This window comes from Ostrinia nubilalis, chromosome 20 (assembly GCF_963855985.1).
Source record: "Ostrinia nubilalis chromosome 20, ilOstNubi1.1, whole genome shotgun sequence".
NCBI lineage: Eukaryota > Metazoa > Arthropoda > Insecta > Lepidoptera > Crambidae > Ostrinia > Ostrinia nubilalis.
Window position 1 is genome coordinate 12,410,527 of NC_087107.1, and position 25,811 is coordinate 12,436,337.

The 25,811-nt window shown below is 39.6% G+C and overlaps 3 protein-coding genes across 3 annotated transcripts in view; 1 reads left to right on the forward strand and 2 right to left on the reverse strand.

Annotated features, from left to right (window-relative positions):
* The window catches only part of LOC135081907 (uncharacterized), a gene marked incomplete at its 3' end in the record, with an annotated part of 106,198 nt that extends 85,322 nt beyond the window's left edge, over nt 1-20,876 (reverse strand). The window contains exons 1-4 of the mRNA XM_063976688.1: nt 20,303-20,876; nt 18,058-19,215; nt 17,298-17,605; nt 16,663-17,040 (exon numbers count right to left, since the gene is read on the reverse strand). Coding sequence (XP_063832758.1) covers nt 16,663-17,040; nt 17,298-17,605; nt 18,058-19,215; nt 20,303-20,705 — 2,247 coding nt within the window. The remainder of the gene's footprint in view (nt 1-16,662; nt 17,041-17,297; nt 17,606-18,057; nt 19,216-20,302) is intronic.
* Nucleotides 20,877-22,130: 1,254 nt separating this feature from the next.
* LOC135081795 (uncharacterized) lies at nt 22,131-24,499 on the forward strand. The gene is made up of 4 exons (XM_063976582.1): nt 22,131-22,343; nt 22,446-22,685; nt 23,166-23,312; nt 24,115-24,499. The coding sequence occupies exons 1-4, from the start codon at nt 22,256-22,258 to the stop codon at nt 24,171-24,173; spliced, it is 534 nt and encodes a 177-aa protein (XP_063832652.1). The 5' UTR covers nt 22,131-22,255; the 3' UTR covers nt 24,174-24,499.
* LOC135081796 (trafficking protein particle complex subunit 2) lies at nt 24,488-25,300 on the reverse strand. Its single transcript, XM_063976583.1, has 3 exons — nt 25,109-25,300; nt 24,889-25,038; nt 24,488-24,764 (listed from the first exon to the last, which is right to left on the reverse strand). The coding sequence occupies exons 1-3, from the start codon at nt 25,196-25,198 to the stop codon at nt 24,585-24,587; spliced, it is 420 nt and encodes a 139-aa protein (XP_063832653.1). The 5' UTR covers nt 25,199-25,300; the 3' UTR covers nt 24,488-24,584.
* Nucleotides 25,301-25,811: the final 511 nt, after the last annotated feature.

Consider the following 25,811-nt stretch of genomic DNA (forward strand, 5'->3'; position numbering starts at 1 on the left):
TTTGCGCTTACGCTGCGACAGGTTATACAGAAGATTGACGAGTATAACTTGCAACTATGCTTGGCGTTCGTAGACTATGAGAAGGTCTTCGATTCGTTCGGGTCTTGGGCAGTGCTTACAGTCTCTTCAGCGGTGCCGTATTGACTATCGGTATATCGAGGTGCTGAAGTGCTTGTACAAAAACGCCACCATGTCGGTCCGAGTACAGGAGCAGAGCACGAGGACGATTCCTCTGCAGTGAGGCGTTAGGCAGGGAGATGTTATATCTCCTAAACTGTTCACCACTGCATTGGAAAACGCTTTCAAACTCCTTGAATGGAAAGGATTCGGCATAAACATTAATGGCGAGTACATCACTCACCTTCGGTTTGCCCACGATACTGATTGTGGTCATGGCAGAATCGTTGTAAGATCTTGGCACAATGCTCAAAGACCTTAATCGACTTTCCTAACAGGTAGGCCTGAGGATGAATATGGACAAAACAAAGCTTATGTCCAATGTCCATGTTGCGCCCTACCCAGTTTCGGTTGGGAGCTCAATCCTCGAGATTGTTGACGATCCAGCTAGGTAGGTCCAATTTCGAAAAGGGAGTCAATCGTCGAATCCAACTCGGCTAGGCAGCGTTCGGCAAACTACGCAACATCTTTTCATCCAAAATACCTCAGTGCCTGAGGACGAAAGTCTACAACCAATGTGTGTTACCAGTGATGACTTATGGCTCGGAAACGTGGCCTCTCACTATAGGCCTTATACAGAAGCTCAAAGTTGCACAGCGTGCTATGGAGAGGGCTATGCTCGGTGTTTCTTTATGAGATCGAATCAGAAATGAGGAGATCCGTAAATGAACTAAAGTAGTGACTTTAGTTCATTTACGGATCTCCTCATTTCTATGTCAGCGGATTCAGCGGACATAGCCCGACGCGGACGCAGAACTGACGGCCGATGGGGCAGGAAGGTCCTGGAATGGAGGCCGCGTACCGGAAAACGCAGCGTGGAACGTCCACCCACAAGGTGGACCGACGACATCATAAAGGTAGCAGGGAAGCGCTGGACGCAGGCCGCTACCAATCGATCAACATGGAAAGCATTGGGGGAGGTTTATGTTCAGCAGTGGACGTCCTGTCCTATGGTTTAAAATTAAATGATTATGATGATGATATTTTTGTGTGAGAGTTGGCAACACTCCTTCTCCTTTATTTGCTTTGCATCTGACAGTCAATATATAAATAGTCAAATATATCGATAAGTTGGATGAAAAAGACTGATTGTGGTACCTCAATTGAAAACTAATTATTTTACTTTTTTTTTATTTTTGGGTAGTAGAATTTAGTAAAAATAGAAAAATATTGTAAATCATGTTTGTTGATTATTCTTAGTCTATTCAAAGAAGTGTTATTTCAATAAAAAAATCATAATCAAAATATTGTTTTTTTGGAACCGAAAGAACCGAAAAAACCGGGGCTCCCGGTTCTTATGACCACCAGACCCGAAAAACCCGGTTCCTCAAACCAGAACCGATTCTGCATTCCCTAATCTTGAGTTTTCAGGGGTGACACTAATTCAATTATTGTTAATTATTAAAATGTAATAAATGCAAAGCAAACGACTGTGATTGTCGGTTACTAATGTTACTATGCAATGATGTGTCATCAATCATTACAATGCAAAGCGTTGCACTGTACGTGAAACAGACATGTTAATCATAAAGGGGAAATTAATTATTGAGACAATTGGAAACATTGCAGTATTATTGCAACTTGATTATGAAAATCGTTATAATAAGATTCCTGAAAACGTGAAAAAAATAGTAGGTACCTAGTCAAGTTCAGAGTTTGACCTCTGACCTCTGGATGACACAAACAACAGCTTGGCGTGCAATTGGCAAGTCGGCAGATCTACTTGACAAACCGTGTTTTAATGAAGAAATATTTTGGGGTACCGTAAGTGACGTGGTTATGCTATGGTATGGCACAAAGTTTGTAAAGTGTCTTCGAAACAAAACCAATACCCTCATTAATACTGAATGGATTTTGAGGAAGACATACTAAAAGCAGTGCAATAACAAGATGGCAGCCCTACCCTCAATAATCTCAGTCGGGGCTATCGCATCAGGGCAGTGCTCGAGCTGCCGAATCTGCCGATAGCACCACGACCGATATCAAAAACAGCACGACCTTCTCGTATGCGGAAATATTTTTAATGAGTTTAATGATAAAAATAATATTCGTTCGTTAGTTTCAGCCGAAAGACGTCCACTGCTGGACAAAGGCTTCCCCCAAGGATTTCCACAAAGTCCGGTCCTGCGCCGCTCGCATCCAGGCACCTCCCACATTATGAAAAATAATATTAGTAGAATTCAATTGCTGAGTCGCTTCTTTAGGCATGTTCAGGAGATTGAAAAAGGTCACATTATACTTTCGCTACAACACAACAGTTTACGGTGTGCATTTTGGAGATATGCCTTTGGAAATAGAGTTTGACGCAGAATGTGCACTTCAGAGAAAGCGCACTTTCCCATACTATATGTACAAACAAACTCTTCAGCTTTTTAATGCGAATTGCACATCAAAGTCTGGAATTGGTCGCAAAATTGTATACAATTCGTGCACTATTATAGGATTTTGTAGGCGAATCAAAATCAAATGCTCCACACACATACACACACTTACTCAAAATTTTGCTAACAGTACCATTTATTTTGTAATTTTTACTATAGAAAAGCGGAGCTTCCTAACATAAGCAAAACTGGTTGCTTAATGGGAAGCCCCAAAATCCTAAATACTTCTAACGAAAAATGTGTAAAAGTTACCAAAATAATTTTTATTTATTATTTATAAACAAATACGTCACAGACTGATAGTCACCAAACTTTAATACGGAGGATATTCAGAGGTTTTGCCTTTAGGCAAGCGTGGATAGATTTGAGTCATCAATTAAGCAATTGGTTTAATTGAGCACAAGTCGGCTGACCTTGTTCTGCCCGCCGGAAGTGCTCGCCAGAACCGACTTCACGCCGATTACTCTGTCTTTTAATTAAACCTAGAACGATCTTTGATACCCGTAAAATTGATTCTTGAAAAGAAATCCTATAGCAGTTTCCAAGTAATTAAAAAAATATGGGCAGAACTTTTAGTGGGTTCGCAATATTTTTCACAACAATCTTATTAATAACTAGCGGCCGCCCGCGACTTCGTACGCGTGGATCCCGTTTTACCTCCTTAGGGGTTGGAGTTTCGTAAAATCCTTTCTTAGCGGATGCCTACGTCATAACAACTACCTACATGCCAAATTTCTTTCGACTGAAACGAGATAAAGAATAACATTGTATAAGGTAGAAATACTGAAACTGTATTTTAAGAATTTTTTGACCAGCAACTAGGAAAGACAAGCTCTAACTTAAAATTCTTTGCCCGTGTAGATCACAAAAATTCTATGAACTAAGAAAATCAAATCCCCAGGATTAGCATATTGCAATACATGCAAAACTAGGTGTCCTAAGTTGTGTACACATTTATGAATGAATACAGTGAATTCAGTAAAGGAACAACGACGTAAAACGAGTTCAGGCGAATACATTACCATTATGTGGAAGAAAGTACGTAAAGCATCTAACTCCCATAATGGTTATGCGAATGAAATATGTACTTACCTATGCAATTATGGAAATTATGTATGAAATATGCTGTTTGTTTTAATCTATGAAAATAATTTCAAGCTGAATTAAATACTGGTTAGAAGCTGTTGAACTAAAATCATAAGCTATTGTGTGTTCAAAGTAAATAGTAATATCTGAACCAGCAGTCATTCTGGAATTTGGTTTAAAATGTAGCTGTTTACCACTTTTTTAGGTTAAAATAACTACAATAGAAACTGACAAAGAAAGTAAACAATTTAACGATCATACTTGCAATACAGACTCTGCACCCCGATAGTACCTTCAATAATCATCAAGGGATACCAGTTAATGACAAACTCCAAATGACACATCGCCAAATAAATTATCTCTCCCCAAATCAAGGTCCATTGTAATTCAATAAAGCTCTAGTTTACTATAGAGGCAAATAGTGGATTTGACTTGTTTACACTCCTCACACCAGACGATTTGGAGACTGCATATTTTTGATGACGATTCTTTCCATCCTCAAATTCTGATCTTACAAATGGAAATTAAAACCAAATAATGTTTAGAATTAGTTCATAAACAAGGCTCCAGCGGATCAGAACAACGACCGACCTCGAACCGTTCAATTTGATTGATTCAAATCGATCCAGCTCGTAATCGATTCTAATGGGACGTCGGTAAAGGCACACCTATACGAATGTAAGTGTGGGTACATGTAACTGGGTCTCACCATCTCTAAGCGTAAGTAAGACGTTGTTGAGGCTTGGATCTTAATTAAACTTGCAACATAGGATTGTTTAGTTAAATACTGTATCTGAAATTGTTGTCAAGCTTGAAGATAAAATAATACACACATCCCAAAATAGCCTGCTTGTATCCAGGTCACCTCAATATCACTCAACGAAATCAATGTCGACGTCAATTCGTCACCGACTCCAAGTTATTTGTGCAGTTCTAATCGAATTACGAGTACATCGTGCGGACGAAATGAAGTTTTATTCATCAAAGTAAGCATTGAATGAAATTGCTGTGCTGTGATGGACGGAAAGATAGTTACCTAAACTGGTACAGTCACTATCAAATAGTTCGTGACACCCAAAGTGGCCAAAAAGTTGACAACACAACCAAAATCCAATTGTAACAAAGACGTGTTGCTTACTTATTGACATCGAATCCTAGCTGAACTGTCCAAAAATTGAACATTCAAAGTATTGTCGAATGAGCTAAATTTCATATCAGCCGTCGCTTTCTACGAATCTTACTGATCATGTTTATCAGCTATCTCTTTGATTCCATGAAAAAAATGTTTCTTTTTATCACCGGCCTAAGTTCAAACTCCATGGGGAAGCACTCATTGGCTTCAAATACGCATTATTGGATAAAAATGAATCAAATGTGAATTAACTAACTTAAAAAAGTGGCCAATGAGATATTTTCATGGAAGATTATCCTCGCTTATTACCAAGCATCCGGGTGAGCTGAACTAGTCTGCATATAATTTACAATTCGCCTAGCTCTACGATTACGATCTGCCTAAAGCAAGGAGCCAGGAACGTGCAGTGTCCCTCATTATAAAACAAAAGCGCTTCAACGAGCTCCCCCATTGTTCGCGGCACAATAACACGTAACTTCACGACTTTATTACGATACAATAACTATCGTGAGATACGATGCTATAAATTGAGGAGTTTCACTGTAATATTACACGAATTACGTGAATATAATATTATTATTACTTCATGACGAACAGGGTTTTCAAACCACGTTTCATACACGGCATTGTTGCTTGTGATGTTTCAGTGCATGTGCTTTGCAAGTTTAGGACGCTAAGGACAAATAATTTTTATTCTTAACTAGATTGATTTGTAAAAAATAATTTAAAAACTCCAGTCAAATTGTTTCTCTTTCGTTTTTAATTTCTCGCCCTTTGAACAAGGTTGCTATTTATTTATAGCCGCGTATTAAAAAAAACAAGAGATATTTCCGTTACAACATTGTCCCTTCAAAACGAACCGATGAAAAAAACAATCTGAAATACGGAAAGATCTCGCATTCCGTTATCTGGTCCAGATTTAGATCGCAAATACGCGTCCTCGCTGAATCACGCGCCTATTTATAGGTGGCCCTTGATAACCACAGGCACAGATAACTCAAACACTATGCTGGGCTTATGAGAAATAATCACATCTGTGTCAACATGTTGTACATGTCCTTGACTACGTGCTTTGAAACGGTAGATTTGAAAACAAAACAAAAGAAAGGACTAAGTGTCAGCGAATACAATAAAAGCTGTGGGTCTAGACAAAGTGCAAATTATAATCGCAAACCAGTCGAAAAGTGGTCGAAAAGCCCCTTTTTTGTATGGAGTTTTGACGGATTCGATTTTCGATTCGATCAAAAAGTGCGTTTTGTCTAGGGGGGCTGATTAAAATAGTCCAACGATACTGAAACGTCAAGTGAATAAAATAGAAACTAAGTAGGTAACCTAGCATAGTAGCAATCCTGTAAATGTCGTAAAATTATCATGTGAAGTGTACACACTGAAGTGCAGTTTCACATGTTTATGTCAATAAATGCAAATAGTATAATGAATGCTTTAAGACAACGCCACTCTTGTAGCGGAGCGCAGACACTGTTATAGGTTTGTTGTTAGTTGTCGACACGACAAGAAGAATGCAATGGTGAAGTTACGCTTATTTACATGTCAAAAAGGTTATACTCATGAAACATCATGTTTATAACAGACAGACAGCGATAGAAGGACACGTCTTGTAGTTATATCTGAAACTACACTTCCTACAACAAAATAAAAAACATCTGTACACATTCCGACCTTAAACAATGATCTACTGACAAAACTCAATGGCACGTCTCATATGTTTCCGTCAACAACCTGTGTTGAAGGAATATTCTTTTAATTTTGTAAATCTTGTCAAGATATTTAAAAAATACTGTAAAGAAACGAGAAGATAGCGCTATAAGTTGTTAACCCATACAGATGATATCATAAAAGATGAAGATCATAAAAGTGCATAATCAAAGGTGTGATTGAAAATAACAGACTTTCGATTGATTATCCACTTGTGGGAATAAAACTACTTAGCCGCAAACAATGGATTGAACACCTACATGTAGGGCTGTCTTCCATCTTAGATTTTTTCTAGACATGCCTTTGAGGATCATTAGAAGACTAGGTTTTAAAAAATTCCGAAGAAACATGAAACAGTTTTTGTCCAAAATAAATAATCTAATCATTAATGACCATCTTTAAAACAAATATTGAAGAAGGTTTAATGTAGATCTCGGGAGGAAAATGGGATTTACTGTTTTCCACATTTTTCAATGGCGCGGGCGGCTAGAAAATATTTAGATCTTACTGAAATACAGGGTGTTAGGTAAATGGGTATATGAGCCGACACTAGCCCATGTTAACATGGTCATATAAACGGTATGGTGAAGTCAGAAATTTGATATCTTCATTTTAATTATTTTAATTTTCATACAAATTGTATTTTATAAAATTGACTTTGTATGGAAATTTAAAAAAATAAAATGATGATATCAAATTTCTGACTTCACCATACCATTTAATGACCATGTTAACATGGGCTAGTGTCGGCTCATATACCCATTTACCTAACACCCTGTATACAAAGGTTTTTCATTCTGTTGCGGACTTGCAGCTAATTTGGTAAGGCAGCCCTACCTAAAAGTATGTTTTCAATCTGCTAATCTTGTTGCTACTATACTAATCTCATTCCAGATGTTAATCGTAATTGAACATGACAGCGCGATTGGCTCGAGTGGCACGTAAATAGGTTTGATGTAGACATTACTTGTGCAAGTGTTTTGGCTGTGACATATTTGCACTTGGCAGTACATTTTAGGTACACTTCAGTGTAAGGAACATAGTTCTTCTTCTTTTCGCTCTTGGCAGAGCGGTCGTGGTCACGTTGAGGCGTTGTTCACATCGGTTGTAGCGCATACAACTTGCCACACGATCTCCCGCCATCTCTCTCTGTTGGCAGACTGTCTGGTGCAGTCACATACGCCTTCTCCCACTGCCGATTTCACTTGGTCGGTCCAGCGCATAGGTGACCTGTCACGCGATCGGGTTCCTTCGACTTTTCCTTAGACGACCAGTCGCTCTATGGAGTTGTCATCACGCCTTAAGACATGTCCTTCATAGTTCACTACTTCAGAAAAAGAGTGCATTTTAAAGAACGGAACCGTTCCTAAAGCAGAGGAGTGGAGATGTGTTTGACTAACCAATCAGATTTCCGAACTGCGGAGAGGTGATATTGAAATAACGAAATCTGATTGGTTATTCAAACACTTCTCTCCGCTTTGGTGGAAACCTGACCTTAGTAGGTACTTTATCATTCGCTATAAAGGCTTGTGAGAGCAGGTAATTCACCTGGGCAAAGCTTCAAGCAAAAGCGAGTAAAAAACTTACTTCATATTGGTCATTGGAATAATGAAATGAAAAATACCTTTCCCAACAATGGTTCTCATTGGTCAATTGGTTTATAATACCTATAGTACAGCCTGTGCTTCATATTTCGTGCACGAAACATAACAACAGGCACGTGCCGAAGTCGTGAGCAACGTGCGGCGATAATTCGAATGATCGGTGACAGTCGATACCGCAGTTAGCACCTCTCGGCATCACGGCGACTCGATAACACGTCTTCCAGGTTTTGGAGACGTGTTTACAATACTTCGGGGGTGAGCAAAGTTCATTGGAAACACGGAGAGGTGATCAATAGTCAAAAATAGCTGATACTTGGGATTCATTACTACAGCGACGTGACTTCTTGTGATTAAATTCGTTGCGGGTCCAATGACAGTTTAACTTTCCCCTGCCCCGGGACAAACTTGACCTTCACTGGTTGTGTTTTTATTGGCGGTCAAGCTGTAGATCCTGCTACACAGGAGGTAGTGCAGTGATGAGAATAGTCCCGTATAAAGCGACATTAGGGTAAATAGTCATTTACAGACGAAGAACTTTATGAGGGTCTCTGAAATTTTACAAACTCAGCACCTCTCTACAAATACGAGGGTCACTCGATAACACGTCTTCCAGGTTTTGGCGTGTTTACTTCGCGGGTGAGCAAAGTTCATTGGAAGCAAGAGGTCATTTTCTCGTGATGCAATCAAGTTTTTTCCACCGGTTAGGCAGTTAGCACCTCCCGGGGAAAGGCTGATGATCCATAGCAAAAAAAAGTTGATACTTTGCTTTGTTACAATTGAAGCGACTTACCGGGGAATATGTCGCTAACTACAATCGGATGTAGCGTAAATGCGTCGCTAAATGTTCCCTATCCCTACGAAGCTTTAATTTGTTTTTAGGGTTTGTAAACAAAGCCAGACACAAATGAAGTTCAATTCAGAACTTCGAACGAAGGATATTGTGAGGCTGGAATGCTGGATGGATGTTTGTTTTCCTTCAAGCAAACTAGCTAGGCTTCACATACGAGTATTAGAAGAAACATACATTTTATGACTTATATCAGAATAGCACATAGGCTATAATTAAGTCTATTTTTATCGAAATTGTCGCAGTCGTAGTCGCTAAAAACCTAGTGAATTATATCATTCGATCACCTCACCGCCACATGTTACGCTATTAACACCCAAATATAGTTAATTTAAAACACGAGGCTCTAATTAGGTTATGATCGCCACGCCCCGAAAGGTTATTTCCAGCCGGCCCGGTCCAGATCGTTTTAATGGCCGGAACGTTGCGGTACCTAATGGTACATTACCGGCAATTAGTCACTTTCCAACGCGGTTTAGCACTTTTTAGGGATCCGTTTATACATAAAGACACTAGGTCGATAGATGATCCATCGGTTTAAGATAGCTACCACCATCTTACCTAAATCTGTCGCCATAACAACAATGTTAACAGTATTGTTGTGTTCCGGCAGTTAGAGGTAAGATAGCCAGTCCCTCTGTGGTTGAGGATTCCGGGTGAAGCTCGCTTCCACCTTCGGCCTGATCGTCACTTACCATCAGGTGAGATACAGGCCAAGAGCTTCCTCGTTGTGGATAAAAAAAATCTAAGCCGTTAGGTATTATTATAATTCGCAAAAATATCAAGGAATTTGAGACAACATTGTACCTGCCCCTTTTAAATGTGATGAATTTGTTACAATAGGTACCACTTTTTAAAAGCCTGATTGCAAAAAATGAATTACTTTTATGACTAACAGAAAGCCATTAAAGATTGAAATGTCGATCACAAATCAACCAGTTATATTTGCACAACTTGATATTTAGTGGTTAATTCATGTTACTCAACAGATGATTCTAATTAACTCAATCACTTTGCAACCAATTTAACACAAATGCTCTCATTAAAGAAACCAACAAACCGTTGTGTCCATCACTCATTAGTATGAAAGCTACCGGTTTAAAGTTATTAATAACGTGTTAACTGTTACCCTATTATGGTAACCTATTATGATCACTGTTACAGAACTATACGTAACTTCGGCGGCGAATACTGGTAATCAAAGTATAATTAGTTTTTTTGTTTCTTTTTATGCGCGATAATGTGAGATAATCCGGTTGATGTGAAAGGGTTAATTAAATTCGATGTTTTAGCAGTAATCGTAAAATAGGACAGTTGTCAATCTGTATTTACTATGATAAAATTTTACTCTATAAAACGGGACCTATACTCGTATCATTTCTAATTTAAAGCCTTGCTATAAAAAATACTGTCACCTGTTAAAATATAAACCTAACTGATTTTACCGCATCTTCATTCAAAAGGAAATAAACAAAGAAGTAACAGTCATTTTTAAATCCGTATGCCTACTACTAGCATAGGGTGAGTGAGAGGTTTTCCCTAGTTGTCATTGAACCTCTGACTAAGCCTAGGCTAAGATAGTTGGGCTCGATTTTAATTTGTATGAAGAATCAATCGGTGTAATGTGCGCACTTTCAACTCCATACTGATTATAACAGGCCGACCCAACTATCGGCCAACTAAAAGTGGGTGGTCTGCGCCTAGGCTAAACGTTCTTGAATGTGGTCTTGAATACGACAGTCGTGTGGCGTTACATGTACACGTTATTTATGCAAATTGTTTACAATTCGTAAGTGTAACTGCCTACCTCCAAACAAAACAACCACCAAATAATTAAGTCTGATCTGTCCACAGCCTACGCTCAAACGATGTCACTGCGACTTGTCACCCTCAATTGAAGACGAGGTTCGTCATCGGAATTCCCTGTTCCGTTCAGAGGTCAGGGCCTGTACTTTTATGGCACTCGTCAATTGACAAAACCATTTTTTTATGGAACAGGAGAACGAGCAGACGGATCACCTAATGGTAAATGATTACCGCCGTCCATGGACAGCCCCGGGGAGTTACAGGTGAGTTTTCGGCCTTTCAGATATCGTATTTAGTACACTTACGTGGTTCCATATTTGATGATCTATGGTATATGCTCAAGACAACGCTTCTAATTCATTAACATTGAGACAAAATCCGGGATTGGTGACGTATTTTGTGATCACTCGACACTCTCACTGGCATTCTTATCACGAAAACCGCACATAAGTGACTAAAGTCTGGCTTTTTCTTTACAAATTCATAGACATTATTATAGAGCAATGTAATAGTGCGTTCTGCGCATGCGTCCCGATTCATACTGCCGTCGGGCGCCCATGATAGGCACGTCTCAATTGACAGGATAGACTGCACTGTAACTCGTGAGCATTGGACGTTGAGACTACTTGATTAGTTTAAAGGCCCGCGCACGATGACTTTTGTCACTTTTGGCTAAATTACAGAAGTATTGGTGAAGGTTTTTCTGTGGCAAACTAAATTTCAGACGGGCTAAGCCGGGAGTAAAAACTAGTGCTATTTTATTTGGTTCTTTAGTCTTTTTGCGAGTTATTCGATCCGCGGTGCGAATCGCCCAAGAGCTTGTCAACTGCTGCTGAGCGTTGTCAACGTAGTTCCGGATCTATCTCTCATCGTCGCTCATTCGGGCTTTGGGGGAGAAGGACGGCCACATTCAAAACTTCGGATAACGTTTTTCGAAGTAGCCCGCAGAAGCGACGTTAGCCGACTCTTGAGGAGGAACTCCGAGGAACACGGGTTTGTTTGTCGCCGTCGCTCGACTATTGTGGTGAACCCGCTCGTAACACAAGTATATTTAGCTGACCACGAGGGATTAATAACGGGGTATAAAAACAATCTTGCTTACAATATCCACAGAAGTGGATAAATATTCCAAACGACCAATTCTAGCCGCCACCACACCGCGTGGCATTGGTCAATTAGACTTAATGAATGGAGCGGGCGCCCGGCGAGGCTGCACCGCATATGGGCGTGTGTCTTACACTCGTGATATCATGTGGTTACTCTCACATCGGTGGGTCAATGATATTCTGTATGAGAAAAGCTGTCGAGTGGCGACCGCGAGCCAGAAAACGTAGTGTGGGCAGGCTATTAGGTGGACCGACGATCTGGTAAAGGACCGGTCGCTGTGGAAAATTCTTGGGGGAGGCCTTTGTCTAGCAGTGGACGTCCTATGGCTGAAATGATGAAAATGACGATGGACTTCATTTGGCTGAAACGAACGAACGATGTACAGCACATCAAAGTTTACATTCTTGTTGGGAAATAGCAACTATTAAAACGACATAAAGACCTCAGAAAGCTTAATGTGTTGACGTCTGTACGACACAAATGCAGTGGTAGTAGCAACGACTTCGCTGTCTAGGGGTGACAGCTAGACTAGACTGGAGCAAGGTTTCTTGGGACAATCGGGAATACTTAGGGACAGGTTAGATGATAAAGTACCGGTACCTTATACGGTTTTGCTAAATTGTATTGATTTGTAACTCGGCCTATAGTGGTTGACTTTTTTGGTTAAACAACAGAGAATATAGTAGGTAAACGTTTCAATCAAGGCATACGAGATATCAAGACATCTGTAGCGGATCATATTTGTATACGTTTATCTGTCATCTAGAAGTCATGAGGCTTGTTTTGTTTGTTGTGGGAGCTACTCTATAGGTCAAGCGCTTAACCTTAATTCAGTCAGTGTCTGAGGTCTGGGAGCGGCATGGGAGGGTGTTTTTGAGACGTCAAACGTAAGCGAGACTTCTTCAGAATTATATGCTTTATACAGGGTGAAATTTTGTAATGCCACCTAGAGGGAAAGTACTCTTAAAAAAAAATTCTCAAAGAAAACATTCATTTATTTTTGAAAAGAAATAGAACTGCATTCAAAGATTTCCAACAATTTGCTTGCCACTCCCGGGAATCTAACCAACTAAAATCTGTTAAAAATTACACCCTGTATTTTTATTAAGAATAAGAACATTTTATTCAGCATAAAAATACAGTACATGACATTAAACTATAAACTATGCTGAAGTGGCGTCCGCTCAGCTATATTCGCGACATAGCAAGCGCCATGTCGAGAAGCTAGGTATTACATCGATCGTTAGGGTTAAGTATAAGGATGAAATCTCTCTAACATACTTGATAAATCAAATGAAAGGAAAACCATGAAATCTTAAATTATTTTAATTATGTTACAGAAAATTGTATGGTATGGAAGTGTATTTCCGAAAAAATTTCGAAAATCTTTGAAAGCGGTTCTCTTTCTTTTCAAAAATAAAGGAATGTTTTCGTTCAGTAATTTTTTCTATCTACAGTATTAAGAGTAGGTACTTTCCCTCCAGGTGGCATTTCAAAATTCCACCCTGTATATTATGCTAAATTATATTGAGTATTTGAGTATTGAGTATACCTCAGGCACTGAGTGAGTTAAGCACTGGAACTATAGTGGGCTAATGAGAACTAACGGAACGTAAGAGGTTTTTTAATTGAGTGACAAGCAAACACAGAGACACCAAGCTGTCTAATGCTACTGTGTCAAGGAGATTCGAATCAGTGCTCTCGTTTCATTTCTATTAATAGCCAGTAGAATGATAAGCAAGCAATATAAAATATTACTTGTATGTATGTTAGATTATGATCAAACAAACATAAGGATTTTGTTTACTATAGCCGTTTATTTGCCATTGAAGTTATTTATAAATAATGTAATTTAAAGAAGACATGTTTAAGTTTATGTGCTAAGCAAATACTCGTACCTATAATTAAGTAAATATGTGAACAATAAAGTTTATCTCAAAAATTTTAAACTACTGATGTTGCTATTCCCTAACGATAAGACAGACTAAGCCAGGGATGGCGAACCAATGGCAACCATCGATTCCCGCCAATCACAAAATTATCTATTAAATAAAATCTATACGACAGTACTAATATTATAAATGCGAAAGTAACTCTGTCTGTCTGTCTGGCTTGCTTTCACGCCTAAACCACTGAACCGATTTTGATGAAATTTGGCATTGATATAGTATGAGTCCCGGGAAAGGACATAGGATACTTTTTATCCCGGTTTTTGATACAGGGACGCGCGCGATAATTTTTTTCTGTGACAGACAAAATTCCATGCGGGCGAAGCCGCGGGCGAAGCCGCGGGCGGAAAGCTAGTAGTACATAATGTGTTTTGAATAGGGGCTATCGTATTTTCCCTCATCAGTTAGTGCCCCTGTAGAGAAAGGTCCTTTCACTCGCCAGTGACGCTACTTGTACTACTCCTCATTGATAGCATTAGGTGTTATTTGATGGCACGTCTATGACTACATCAAACATATTTTTCAGAAAAGTGACACGTTAATACATAAAGGTTCGCCATCCATGCTTTGCGCATACCCACAGGTCGATGGGGACGGCCAGTGGGTTATGTTGGACTCTCCCCGCCTACCCACTAAAGGCGGGGCCTACCGACTAAAACCCGACGGTTTCTACAAAAGCCCAAAGAAACGGAGCTGCGAGTTATTGTCCTAGTTGGACATTCGTCCGCAGCTCCGCCTTAGGCTGGAGGCTCCACGTGGACATTGCCCAGGGTGCACCACGAGGAGGTCCCTCACCATCGCACCCCAGGTTCGCCATCCCTGGCCTAAGCTAATCCTAAGTGAGGGCTACTGGGATTAAGCTCACTAGTTTGGCGCTACTAGCAAGTCTCTGCCTTGCGACTGTGGCGCCAACCAAGCGCAAATACGGTAGATGAGTAGTTCCTTGTGCCGATTTAAATATTTCAATTTATTATGTATTACGAAACTGAAACGTAAACGTGAGGTTGAATCAGTTTCATTTACCGATTCAACCCCACGTTTACGTTAGGCCGGGTTCCCACTATGCCGGACCGGCATTTCTGCCGGAAACCGGACACCGGACAAGGGTGTTCACATTACACCGGATCACCGGATCCGAAATCCGAGCCGAATGAAGTGCGGGGAGCACGGGCGGGGCGGGGCGGGAAGCACGGGCGCGGCGGGGTGGGCCGCAACTCGTTCACATTACTCCGGTCCGGTGATTTTGCCGGCATTTTGTAGCGACAAAACGCTCGGTAAAAATGCCGGGCTCGGCGAAAAAGCCGGATCCGGGATAATGTGAACAGCTTCATACAATTTGTACCGCCGCTAGGCCTTCCGGCGATTTTACCGGACCGGGAGATCTGCCGGTCCGGCATAGTGGGAAACCGGCCTTACAGTTGATGAGGCATATTTTTAAGGCATTCAAATTAAAATTAGGCGCACCAATTTGCACTATTCGTATACGAATTACGAATCATATAAACTCGTAAAAGCTGTTTGAAATTCTAATGCTCAATCAAAGTAAAAACAAATGCAAACTCATTGTTTACCTATTTATGTATGAATTCATAACGTTTATTATATTTTCTCCAAAATTAAAGTTGTTTCATTAGTATTTATATGAAAAGCAAGAAAGTATAATCTTTAATATAACAAGTCAGATAAGCGAAGAACGTAATTAATTAACCGGCCATTCATAAAAAGAACAAACAGTCTGAGTCTAAAGTAAATAGTCTCAGACGAAGAGTTATCAAGCCCCAACTGATAAGGACTAGACACTAGCTTCTGGATTTGTCGAAAGAATGATAGTAGGTAAATTGGCCAAGGGCAAGATTAATTATTTATTATTGTTTACTTATCTATTCTCATTAGATCAAAATATTTTGTCATTGTAATCAACTTTAGTATGCTGCTGATACTACAGTACAAGGGGTACAAGTTGTATTCATTGTAATAATGTAAAGAATTTTCAGACATAAATTTATCTTAGATCTAATGATTTTTTAGAATGAAAATAAGATATATCTTTCCCTTCCCCTTCCTTTTCATAAAAACTCATAAAACTCATTTATTTTTGCAAATAAGTAGGCTTTTAAAAAGCACTTTTACCTTGACTACTCTTAACTCTAGTGGAGTTTTGGAAAATGATTTGGTTTTTTATTAAGGAAAAAGATGGAGTTGGACACCTGTAGAATTTAACCACTACCTAATTTTTATTATTGTAATAAAATACTCATAAGAAATCATAAATAAGTAATATGATCTGAATGCAACTCACATGTCGGCGTAGGCGCAGAGAAACCAATACAAGAAGCGCGCGCGCAAGTTGTGTAGTTGAACTCTTGCCATATATGGCGCGAACTAGACCAGCGTAGCCGCGAGCTACATGACCCGAATAAAATGTAACTTGATGAATGTTTTAGAGACGACTTTTAGAGATTGTACTTAATTGATTGTAAAAGGTTTTGTGAAAGTTAAATCAATTAGTAGAGTCATCATCAGAATTCGTTAATTGATTGTAGTCAGTATAAATAACGTATATAATAATACGAAAATAAATGTGCAGTAAATTGTATACATAGAAATGTAAACTCACAAGTTACCTTTCCTTCTCTGCTACACACAAGAGATTCTATGTTGAATCTAGGTAGATCAAACCTACAGTAGACGCCTTATTATTTGTTTCTACCAATAAACTTTTTTTCTAGACCTATTCTTCGAATTTGTATCAATTTTCATTAAAAATAGATTTTATGACCTGTGAGAGTGCTCTTGAAAGCCAACGTTTTAAGATTAAATAAGTTTTACAACCTTAAAAAACAAACATGCGGCTTACCTGTGTATCTCTCAGATCAGGTTCACTTGCAGCCGCCGCCAATCCATCATCAGAGGCCGTATTCCCGGAGCACACTTCACTAGCACTAGCACTGAGCGCCCGCCGCCTCGCGTCTCTTGCGTCCCGGGACTTATCCCGCGACTTGTCTCTTGAATCCCGGGACTTGTCTCTTGAATCCCGGGACTTGTCTCTAGAATCCCGGGACTTGTCTCTCGAGTCCCGGGACTTGTCTCTCGAGTCCCGGGACTTGTCTCTCGAGTCGCAGGAGCGGTCGCGGGAGTCCCGTGAACGGTCGCGGGAATCGCGTGAGCGGTCGCGCCCCGATAGTATGTTCTTGGTTTTGGAGAGCAAGTTGAGTGGCTTCATTGATTTGCGGACCTGCAAAAATTACACGTTATTAAGTAAGACTTGGGCCAAACTTAAATGAAGATAAAGTTACTATTCATTTAATGTTTAATTTTTTCTTTGAGATACAAGAGAACTCCTCTTTTTGGGGAGGACCTTCTGATGACCTTTGACTTCAACGTTTTTCTGTTTGAATTTATGTCATAGCAACCTTGTACTCATGACTCATGGCAGGTATGAGAATCATGGCAGTGAACTTCTACTGCATAAGTAGAGGAAATATTACAAACCTTGCATTTAATAGAAGAAGGATGCACAAAGTTGTCGTCGTCTCTGTTACTCGCAGGCGGGTCTCTCAGGCCCAACACCAGCATATCATCGAGCGACGCTTGTAGATGCCTTCGCCTGGGCCTGGCTTCCTCATGGCTTCGAGACGAGTACATAGACACGGAGTCTGCTGAGGCCTTGCTCCCAGCTCCTTCGGTCTCAGTGGCCTCGGTACCAGCGGTCTCAGTGACCGATTCCACTGACCGCCACTGGGTCACTCGAGGGCGTTCTTCATAGATTTCCACGGAGTTGAAGGTTTCTGCTACGCGATCTTGAATGGAAAAGCGTTGTGGTTAATAAAAGAGAAAAGTTTCATCAGTCATTAGTTTGGAAACTAAGTTAGTTGATAAAGTGGAGAGAATGTAAAAAAAATGTGTTGCTAGTAATTGTAGGTAAATACATACATATGCCCTAAAAATACAGCCAGATTACAAACACTGCAGGACTACACATTGAGGCACTTCTGCTGTCATCATCATCATCATATTTCAGCCACAGGACGTCCACTGCTGAACAGAGGCCTCCCCCAATGATTTCCAGAGTGACCGGTTGGTATCGGCCTGCATCCAGCGCCTTCCTGCTGCTTTTATAAGGTCGAATTCGGCTCTTCAGCTTCTAGCAAATTATTTAAAGGATGTTCACAGAAATATAGGCATATTTCGAGGCAATTAGATAATTCCCAGTTTATTTATGATTACAAAATAATGAATTATTAAAAGTTACCTATATCCAGTTGCGCAGGAATGAACTCGTAGTGTCCCTCGCTCTCGCTGCAGACGCGGTCATAAACGGCACCGGCGCGGCCATGCGCTCCATTATAGTTGTAGCCGTCCTCACGACGCACCGCCGGCTCCGTCGCATGAAGCAACACGTCATCCAAATTCAAGTGGCGCCCCTGCCCTCCAAACCCGTCCACCACGGGCGTAGCGTTAGATAAGAATGAACCATCCGCGTCGAAACCACACCCTACCATCCCGATTGGACGCCGTGGACGAATGAAACCTTCAGCTACAGGACGCTGCGCGAAATCAACGACCAATATCCGATCTGCGATGTTTCTACAGTCGTTGTGGAACCCGATCCCCGAATCACTGTTGCTTGAGGTTGTTGTCACTTCACTGTGGTTGCTCGGCTGAGGTGAATTCGCGACGAAATCCTGCCCGTCCATTCTGGCATCATCTCGTCTACAAGGGCGTCTATCCCGCGGCACGCGAAAGGCAGCTCTATTGCATCTTGAAAAGTTCCCCACAGAGGGACTGTCCCCCTTCACTGCCAATTTTGAAATTTGTTGCAAGCTCGGACTACCGCTCTCGTCAGCCGGTAACGAGTACATTCCTTTTATGACTCCCACCACGTATTCAGCTGACGGTGGGAACTCCAAACATCTCTCCGCGACCGGGTCTCTGGTGCAAGCGATTTGGAACTCTCTGGCTCTTGTAACATGAGCCTCGTGTTCGGCCATCCGCGGGTCGACTGCGAAGACGTGGCAGCTGTGCGACGCTTCGGCTTCGGCGGTTTCAGCTGACGTCACGAGGCCGAAGTATCGTCTATCGGCTTCGGAACCGCAGCCGGCGTATACGATTCGCTCGCGCTGGTATTGTGCTAGGACTTGGCCAGTGGGGCGTCTGAGAAATAGCGCGTTGGGGAGTACGGAGAGCAGAACGGGAGCCGCCGGTCGTCGTTCCTGCCTTAGCTTCCGGACCGCTGTTCGGACATTGCCTGGCGCGGCGTTGGATGCAGCCTGGGGTGTTTCTATGGTGCCTAGGTACCCGACGACGGCGCGGCATTCTAGCCTCGCGACATGGTTGGGGGTCAGTTGGGCCCGGCTCAAGTTCTGAAGAATTTCGTTGACACCTGATGTGCTGGGTGTGGCATGGCAGCCTGGAATCATTAATAAACATAATTAAAAAATATCTTCAACAATGTGAATATGGACACAAAATTAACAAAGTTATAAACAACTCGAAACTATATTTAGCATGAAGGTGAACAAATACATATGATATAAATTAAAATTGTTAAAAATAAAGTGCTGGTGAGAGACTAACAGCAGTGATTACACATGCAATGTGACAATAAAAGATAATGGATATAATGAATGAGTGTATTTATACAAGCAAGTGATAAAAAATACCTACATAAGGTAGTTAATTATGTAAACAGAAGTTATAATGTTATTTTGTTATTTTTCACAACCAATCAAATCATCAGTTGAATCTATGATTTTCCCAAATAATATTAGGGAAAATCCATTAATAAAAATGAATGATGGTGCTTTTTTTATGATTAAACTAACTGAAAGTTTCAGTCTGAAAGATTCAATAATGCACAAAGTAATATTGACTTTTACTTAATCTTTTTTTTTTTACTATCCCGCGGATTTATTGCCGCGGTGATTCTGCCAATGTCAAGAGTTCAAGGAGACACATACTTTAGTACACTTCAGTAGTACCTATTTGCTTAGTCTTTGTTTGATTTACAATGCTCACATGAATGACAAAAGTCGGTTAGGATATTGCAGCCCGTGCTAGGTGGTTAAAGCACAACACAAACATGAACAAATATTGCTTTTACTACTCATCACATACCTAGCTTGTGACTAGCCATCTGGAAAAAGTAAAATTTATGTTATTATGAATAAATACATACATAGTTTCATATAACTCTGTAGCTCGAAGGCTGTTATTGATAAACCAACACCAATGTTATCATATAAAGGCATAAATATTTGTTTGTTTGGGGAATGACATAATAAAACCTTTTCAGAGGTTCTTTGAAAGAGAAAATTATAACAATCACTGTTTATTTTTATCTCAATTTCTTATTCATCCAAATCCTTGTTGAATTGAGATAACCTTAACTAAATAACTGTATCTTATACATTGGAATTAAGTCAAAACAACTTTTATTTACTATAAAATGAACTGCTACAGAAACAAGACCATTTGCTACAGCGAAACTCTCTGACCTGGATGATGCATCATCTGTGGTCTGCGGCGCGGCGGAGGATGCCTTCTCCTCGTACGCGCTCTCTCGTCTGGCTCCGTGTCCTCGGTGTCCGTCGGCGGCGACTCTCTTGGCGCCACACTTAACGAGATGGCCCCCGGCGCCGCCGCCACCAGCCGCGCCACCGACGCGTGAGGAGCCCGCGCTACATTCGCGCCGTCCACCGTCAACAACGCATCCCCAGCCCGAAGCCCTGCTCTTTCCGCCGGCCCGCCCGCCGCCACCGCCGACACAACGCACGGCCGCTGCCCCGCTATCGTAAACCCGAAACCCCCGGCACCTCTGGCCACCACCAAACGACGCTCAGCTGTCCGAGCCAGGACAGCACGGCGACGTCTTCTCCTTTGCTGTTGCGGAACCATCATTTGTCCTTTTGTCACGATCTATTCACTCGAAATAATCACAGCGCACATTACCGAGTTGCAATAAGCGATTGCAACCGCAGAAAAGCACAGAACTTAGTCAGAAACACTTAAAATATTAGTCAGAAACTAGAAAAACTAGAAATAAGAAAGTTTCGAGGTCTCGGCAATTGACTGACGCATAGAGAAAAGTAATACATAGGAAATAGAGAACCCTCTCTGTCAAATTTTTGAACCTACTAATTGACAGCCTGGTGTTAAATTCCCTGTACTTAACCTACGTACGTAACGCTCACATACATACATAGTACACGCACACATACATACATAAAGTCCACGCACACATACACACAGTTCACGCACACATAGGCCCTCATAACCTTCAAAGAATTATTGTTTTTATGATGTACAATGTAGAATTTTTTCAAATCCATTATTTTGAAAATATTTATCTTCATGGTGTACGTATTGTATTATTTTCAAAACAATGGATTTGGAAAAAATCTACATTGCACATGGAAATCCAAATAAGTAAACAAAAACTTTTGAATTTAATAATTTTACTTTATTTATGAACACACATAATATTATACACCAAAAGCGTCTTTTCGCAAAGTTTTCAACAACACTAAAAAAGCATTTGCACATTGAGAAAACTCAGATCACTTGTGAACATAACAGAAAGTTTCTTCGCGATTCACGAAGGAACGAACAAAACTCCGATGAACCAGAACAGCAGCAGGTACGAAGGAATGAACTTGAATTTGACTCGACGACTCTTCAATACTTTAATAGGGCCACAGAACACTTAAATGATGGCTAAGAAAACAAGAATGCATTTAACATAACAAAAACAACACCGGCCATTTTGGAGGAAAAACAAAGTTGCCATATGTTAAATAGTAATTTCTACTACTCTATTATGTAAATTATAACAAAAAATGTCACCGTTCAGTTTTAAATTAAAACAAATTAATTTCATTTAAAAAAAGTTTTCACATTGTAATTAACAATATACTCAAATATATTTTAATTAAGAAAAAAATGAAAATATGAAGGAAACAGGAGCAGCGACATCTAGAGCGTTTTAGGGTAGTTAAAAAGTATTTGAATTTATCCACCGATGTCGCTGTTTGGAAGCAAGTTTCACTTCGATGACCGTTGTATGGAAGTTTCCGCACCCTGGACTGACGTTTAGAAAGTTTGAGAACGTTCATAAACTTAACGACAAGCATAATTATAGTCCTGTAATTTGTTAACAAAATAAAATTTCTATTATTTTATATTTTCTTATAATATTAAAGAAGACATATTTAATCAATCATGAAAGTCTGACGATATTAAATTTTAGAGGCTGGTATGTTAAATAATTTTTTCAACAGAAGTTTCAGAACGAGCCGCCATTTTATAAACTGCTGCCTGTCACTGTCACGGTGACATTTGTTTGACAAAACGGTAAACTGAAATTTGAAAACTTTTCTCAACGATTTCATGCAACTGCTTGTAACGAATTTGTATTTATTTCGATAATTTGCTAAATTTGAGCTCTGAAAATGGGTGATTCATTATTCGATATCTTTGGCGACCGCTTGATGAGGCAAGCTGTGAAAAATGTAGGGCGCCAACCTTTATCCAACAACGGTAAGAATGATGTTTTTGTTGTTTTTCTGTCTCAATCTCTAGGCTCTGTAAGGTTTTGGTTTTGCGACGTTAAGTTTCTTTGTTTATCTTTATATTTTACAGAAAATGTGGGTAAAACCGTGTTAAACGCGCCCATAAAACCCAACGAACCTATGAAGAAGGGTGACGCAAAGAAGTCGTTTCTCTCCAACACCGGGAAGGCTCTGCAGAGTACTCCAGCGCGCCAAGTGTTCACGCCTCGCGCGGTGAACGTCGGCGCGCTGATATACAGCGACCCAGACCCGGACGTCAAGGAGTTTAATATGGAGGAGCTGGAGTTCACCAAACCTTCATACAAATATGGTAAGTTTAGCTTTTATTTTTGTGACGCTATTCAAAAATAAGGTAAAAAGTGGGTATGTTAAAATAAGGAGGGTGTGATTAGTGCCAAACCAGGAACTGACGGTTGAAATGTCTTCTCAACACCAGCCCATAACATGCTGTCCCAAAGTGGTGGTAGAGCAAGCTATATTTGGGACATGTATAAAGTGCCTATGTACTGAATAAATTAATTTATTTCATTTCAATGGTTTACTAGGTTCCTGTAATTGTAAAAAAATAAAACTTATGGTACACCCACCCTTGTTGTTCTTTTCCGCCATATAATGTGTAGATAAATAACCAGCTGCCATTAAATTTTTTCCTAATTTATTTAAAATAGTAAGACACGGGTCTTAACGCAACGTTTATTAATGAAGTTAAATTATGTACTCACGGCTTGACGTTTACTATTTTAGTTGAAATGGAACGCGAAAGTTTAAAATCCTAATTTATTTATTACAGACAACTACCACACCGACATCCATGACTACCTCAACCTGCCGACACCAAAACTGATGCCCGAGCTGTCTCCCCCCAACACGCCCCCACCGACGCTCGGCAGGCACTCTATGGAGCTGGACAACTCGTACCAGGACGAGTTCTTTACTGGTAAGTTGTTCAATTTTCATTTTATTCTATTACTAGCTTCTGCCTGCGACTTCGCCCTCAAGGAATGGTTACTTGGGGCTAGTGATGATATTATATTATTCCTTGTTAAATAAGCTAGTTTCCTAAAAAAAATTTTTTAGTCCGTAATGTTTAATATCAAAAAATATTGGACACATATATTTTTATTTGTCAATCTAACAAATAATTACATAGTTATGGTGCGTTGAAGTTCCGCACGACGTCACAACGTGCGGCACTTTTATGCACGCATTGACGTCACGGGCCTCTTCTTATGAACTTTGGCGCGCTTTATCTCGTTAAATTCTCATTAGTTTGAAAAAGTGAAAAATACGTGTAAAGTATTTTTTGATAAGTTAACTGACGGACTAATTAAAACTCTTGCTTTTTGACCCAGGAAACATCCCTATTGGCTGTCTAACACTCAAATAATTTTTCAAATCGGACTAGTAGTTCCTGAGATTAGCACGTTCAAGCAAACAAACTCTTCAGCTACTATAATATTAGTATAGATTGTATCATGAAAGAGTTTCCAACAATCATAGTGACAATTTGCTAAGCCTAAAATAAAGTAGCACTGTATATGGTGGCAATAGTAATATAGATGTACACAACTTTATACCAATGCTTTCCAACTTCTTACTAAAATGCCAATGCCCATCTTTGCCTCAAGTTGGAAAACTGCTATTACACTATCATAGGCCTTAGTGAGATAACTAACAAAACCTCTTCTACAAACTCCTTGGTAGAAATAGATTTGTATTATCTTTATTTTTTGTTGCAGATGATTTCTCAAATGAAAGTATTCAGGATGAAGATCTTGGCCTTCCAGACTTATATTGATAACATTATTTATAGATTGCATAATAATGTATAGACATACGGCATTTGTAAAGCCTTTGAATTAATAAATAACAACTGACAATAATTGCTTAGCAGTACAATTATTTACCTTAATTTTGAGCATCATTTTATTCAAGTTTTTATTCAAGTTATCCATTTCATGTGAATTAAATAGTGTGCTCAAAATAAAGAATTGTTCTAAAAATATAAAAGTGTATGCTCTACTACAGTACAGTCCAGTATTATGTATTTGTAATTAATATTGATACCGCCTTGTAAAATAGTTTAAGCAGCTAACTTATAATAAATATTTGGAAAATAAGTAAGTTAAAAGTTTTATTGTACAGCTTAATGTAAGAATATTTACAATAATTATGTTTAAATTAATTTAACAACTAAATCCAACAATGATCATGTTAGGTATTTCTTGCCAAGGAATTGGACTTTCTTCTCAAACGCAGGGAGTGTTACGAGAGTGTCTTCTTTGTAGAAGGGGTTCAGCATCAACTTGATGTAGGCCTCATAAACATCAGTAAAGAAATTCTTGATGCCATCTTCGTTGCGAGCGTCGTGGACCATTATGAATCGCATCTGTAAAAGAGGAAAATACATTTTCTTTACCCAAAACAATTTTCTAAATACATCTCTGTGGTAGTCTTGATCTTCATCCATTTTACACAAGTAACTGTTGAGAATAAAGAAATGCAGTACAAACCTGACTGGCAGTAACGAATGCAGACACGAACCATTGGTTGAACTTATCCACTGATTTTAGATAAGTGTTGGTAACTTTCCACATATGCTCGTCGACTAGATCTAACGCTGCATGCGCTATGAACTGATTTAAATGCCTGTTGTCCTCTTTCTGAAACCATGAACAACATAAATAGAGCAAACAATTCAAAAAATGTAGGTGGCTTCAATCAAGTTTATACCTTAGCATCTTTCGTCACGGGAATGAAGTCCATTTCAAATATTGGATTATCTGAATGACCTACTATAACGAAGTAATATGTTCCAGCCATTTTATGATTTTTAAATGCTCTCCTATTAATACAAATTTAATTCAAACACGACTGCAATAGAAATTCTCATTTTTTTTTTGAGATCGCAACTGTCACTGTCAATCAGTGACATTTTGACAACAATACTTTATTTTTTATTATTACTTTCTCGAAGCAAAGACATCGTCATTTACAAATTGCAAGTACTGTGAAAAGTACAAAAGAACTCGAAGTATTTCTCTCGGCATAAATATTTGTTTTTTCATTGCATGCATGATTTAAATAAATAAAAAAAAATATTGGCGCGAACCACGATCGCGTAAACGCGAGTTTTTTTCACACACTCGTTAGTTTACTGGTTTTCCTGCAAACTTTTTAAATTGCAAACAAAGGTTTCTTCAAGAGTTGGCGACTTCTTTACCTATTCAAAATGAGCCGTAAGTATCAAATAAATAAATATGAATAAAGTACCTACTTCAAACAACTTGTGATGTGTGAAGTCAAATGGCCAAATAAATTCTTGTTTGTAGAATCTTGGTGGATACCTATTGACAAATTAACATACTGGAGAGCTGGAACTTGGGTAAGATACGAAGCAAAGTCTTACGATTTAAGTTTACGTATCCATTGCGAT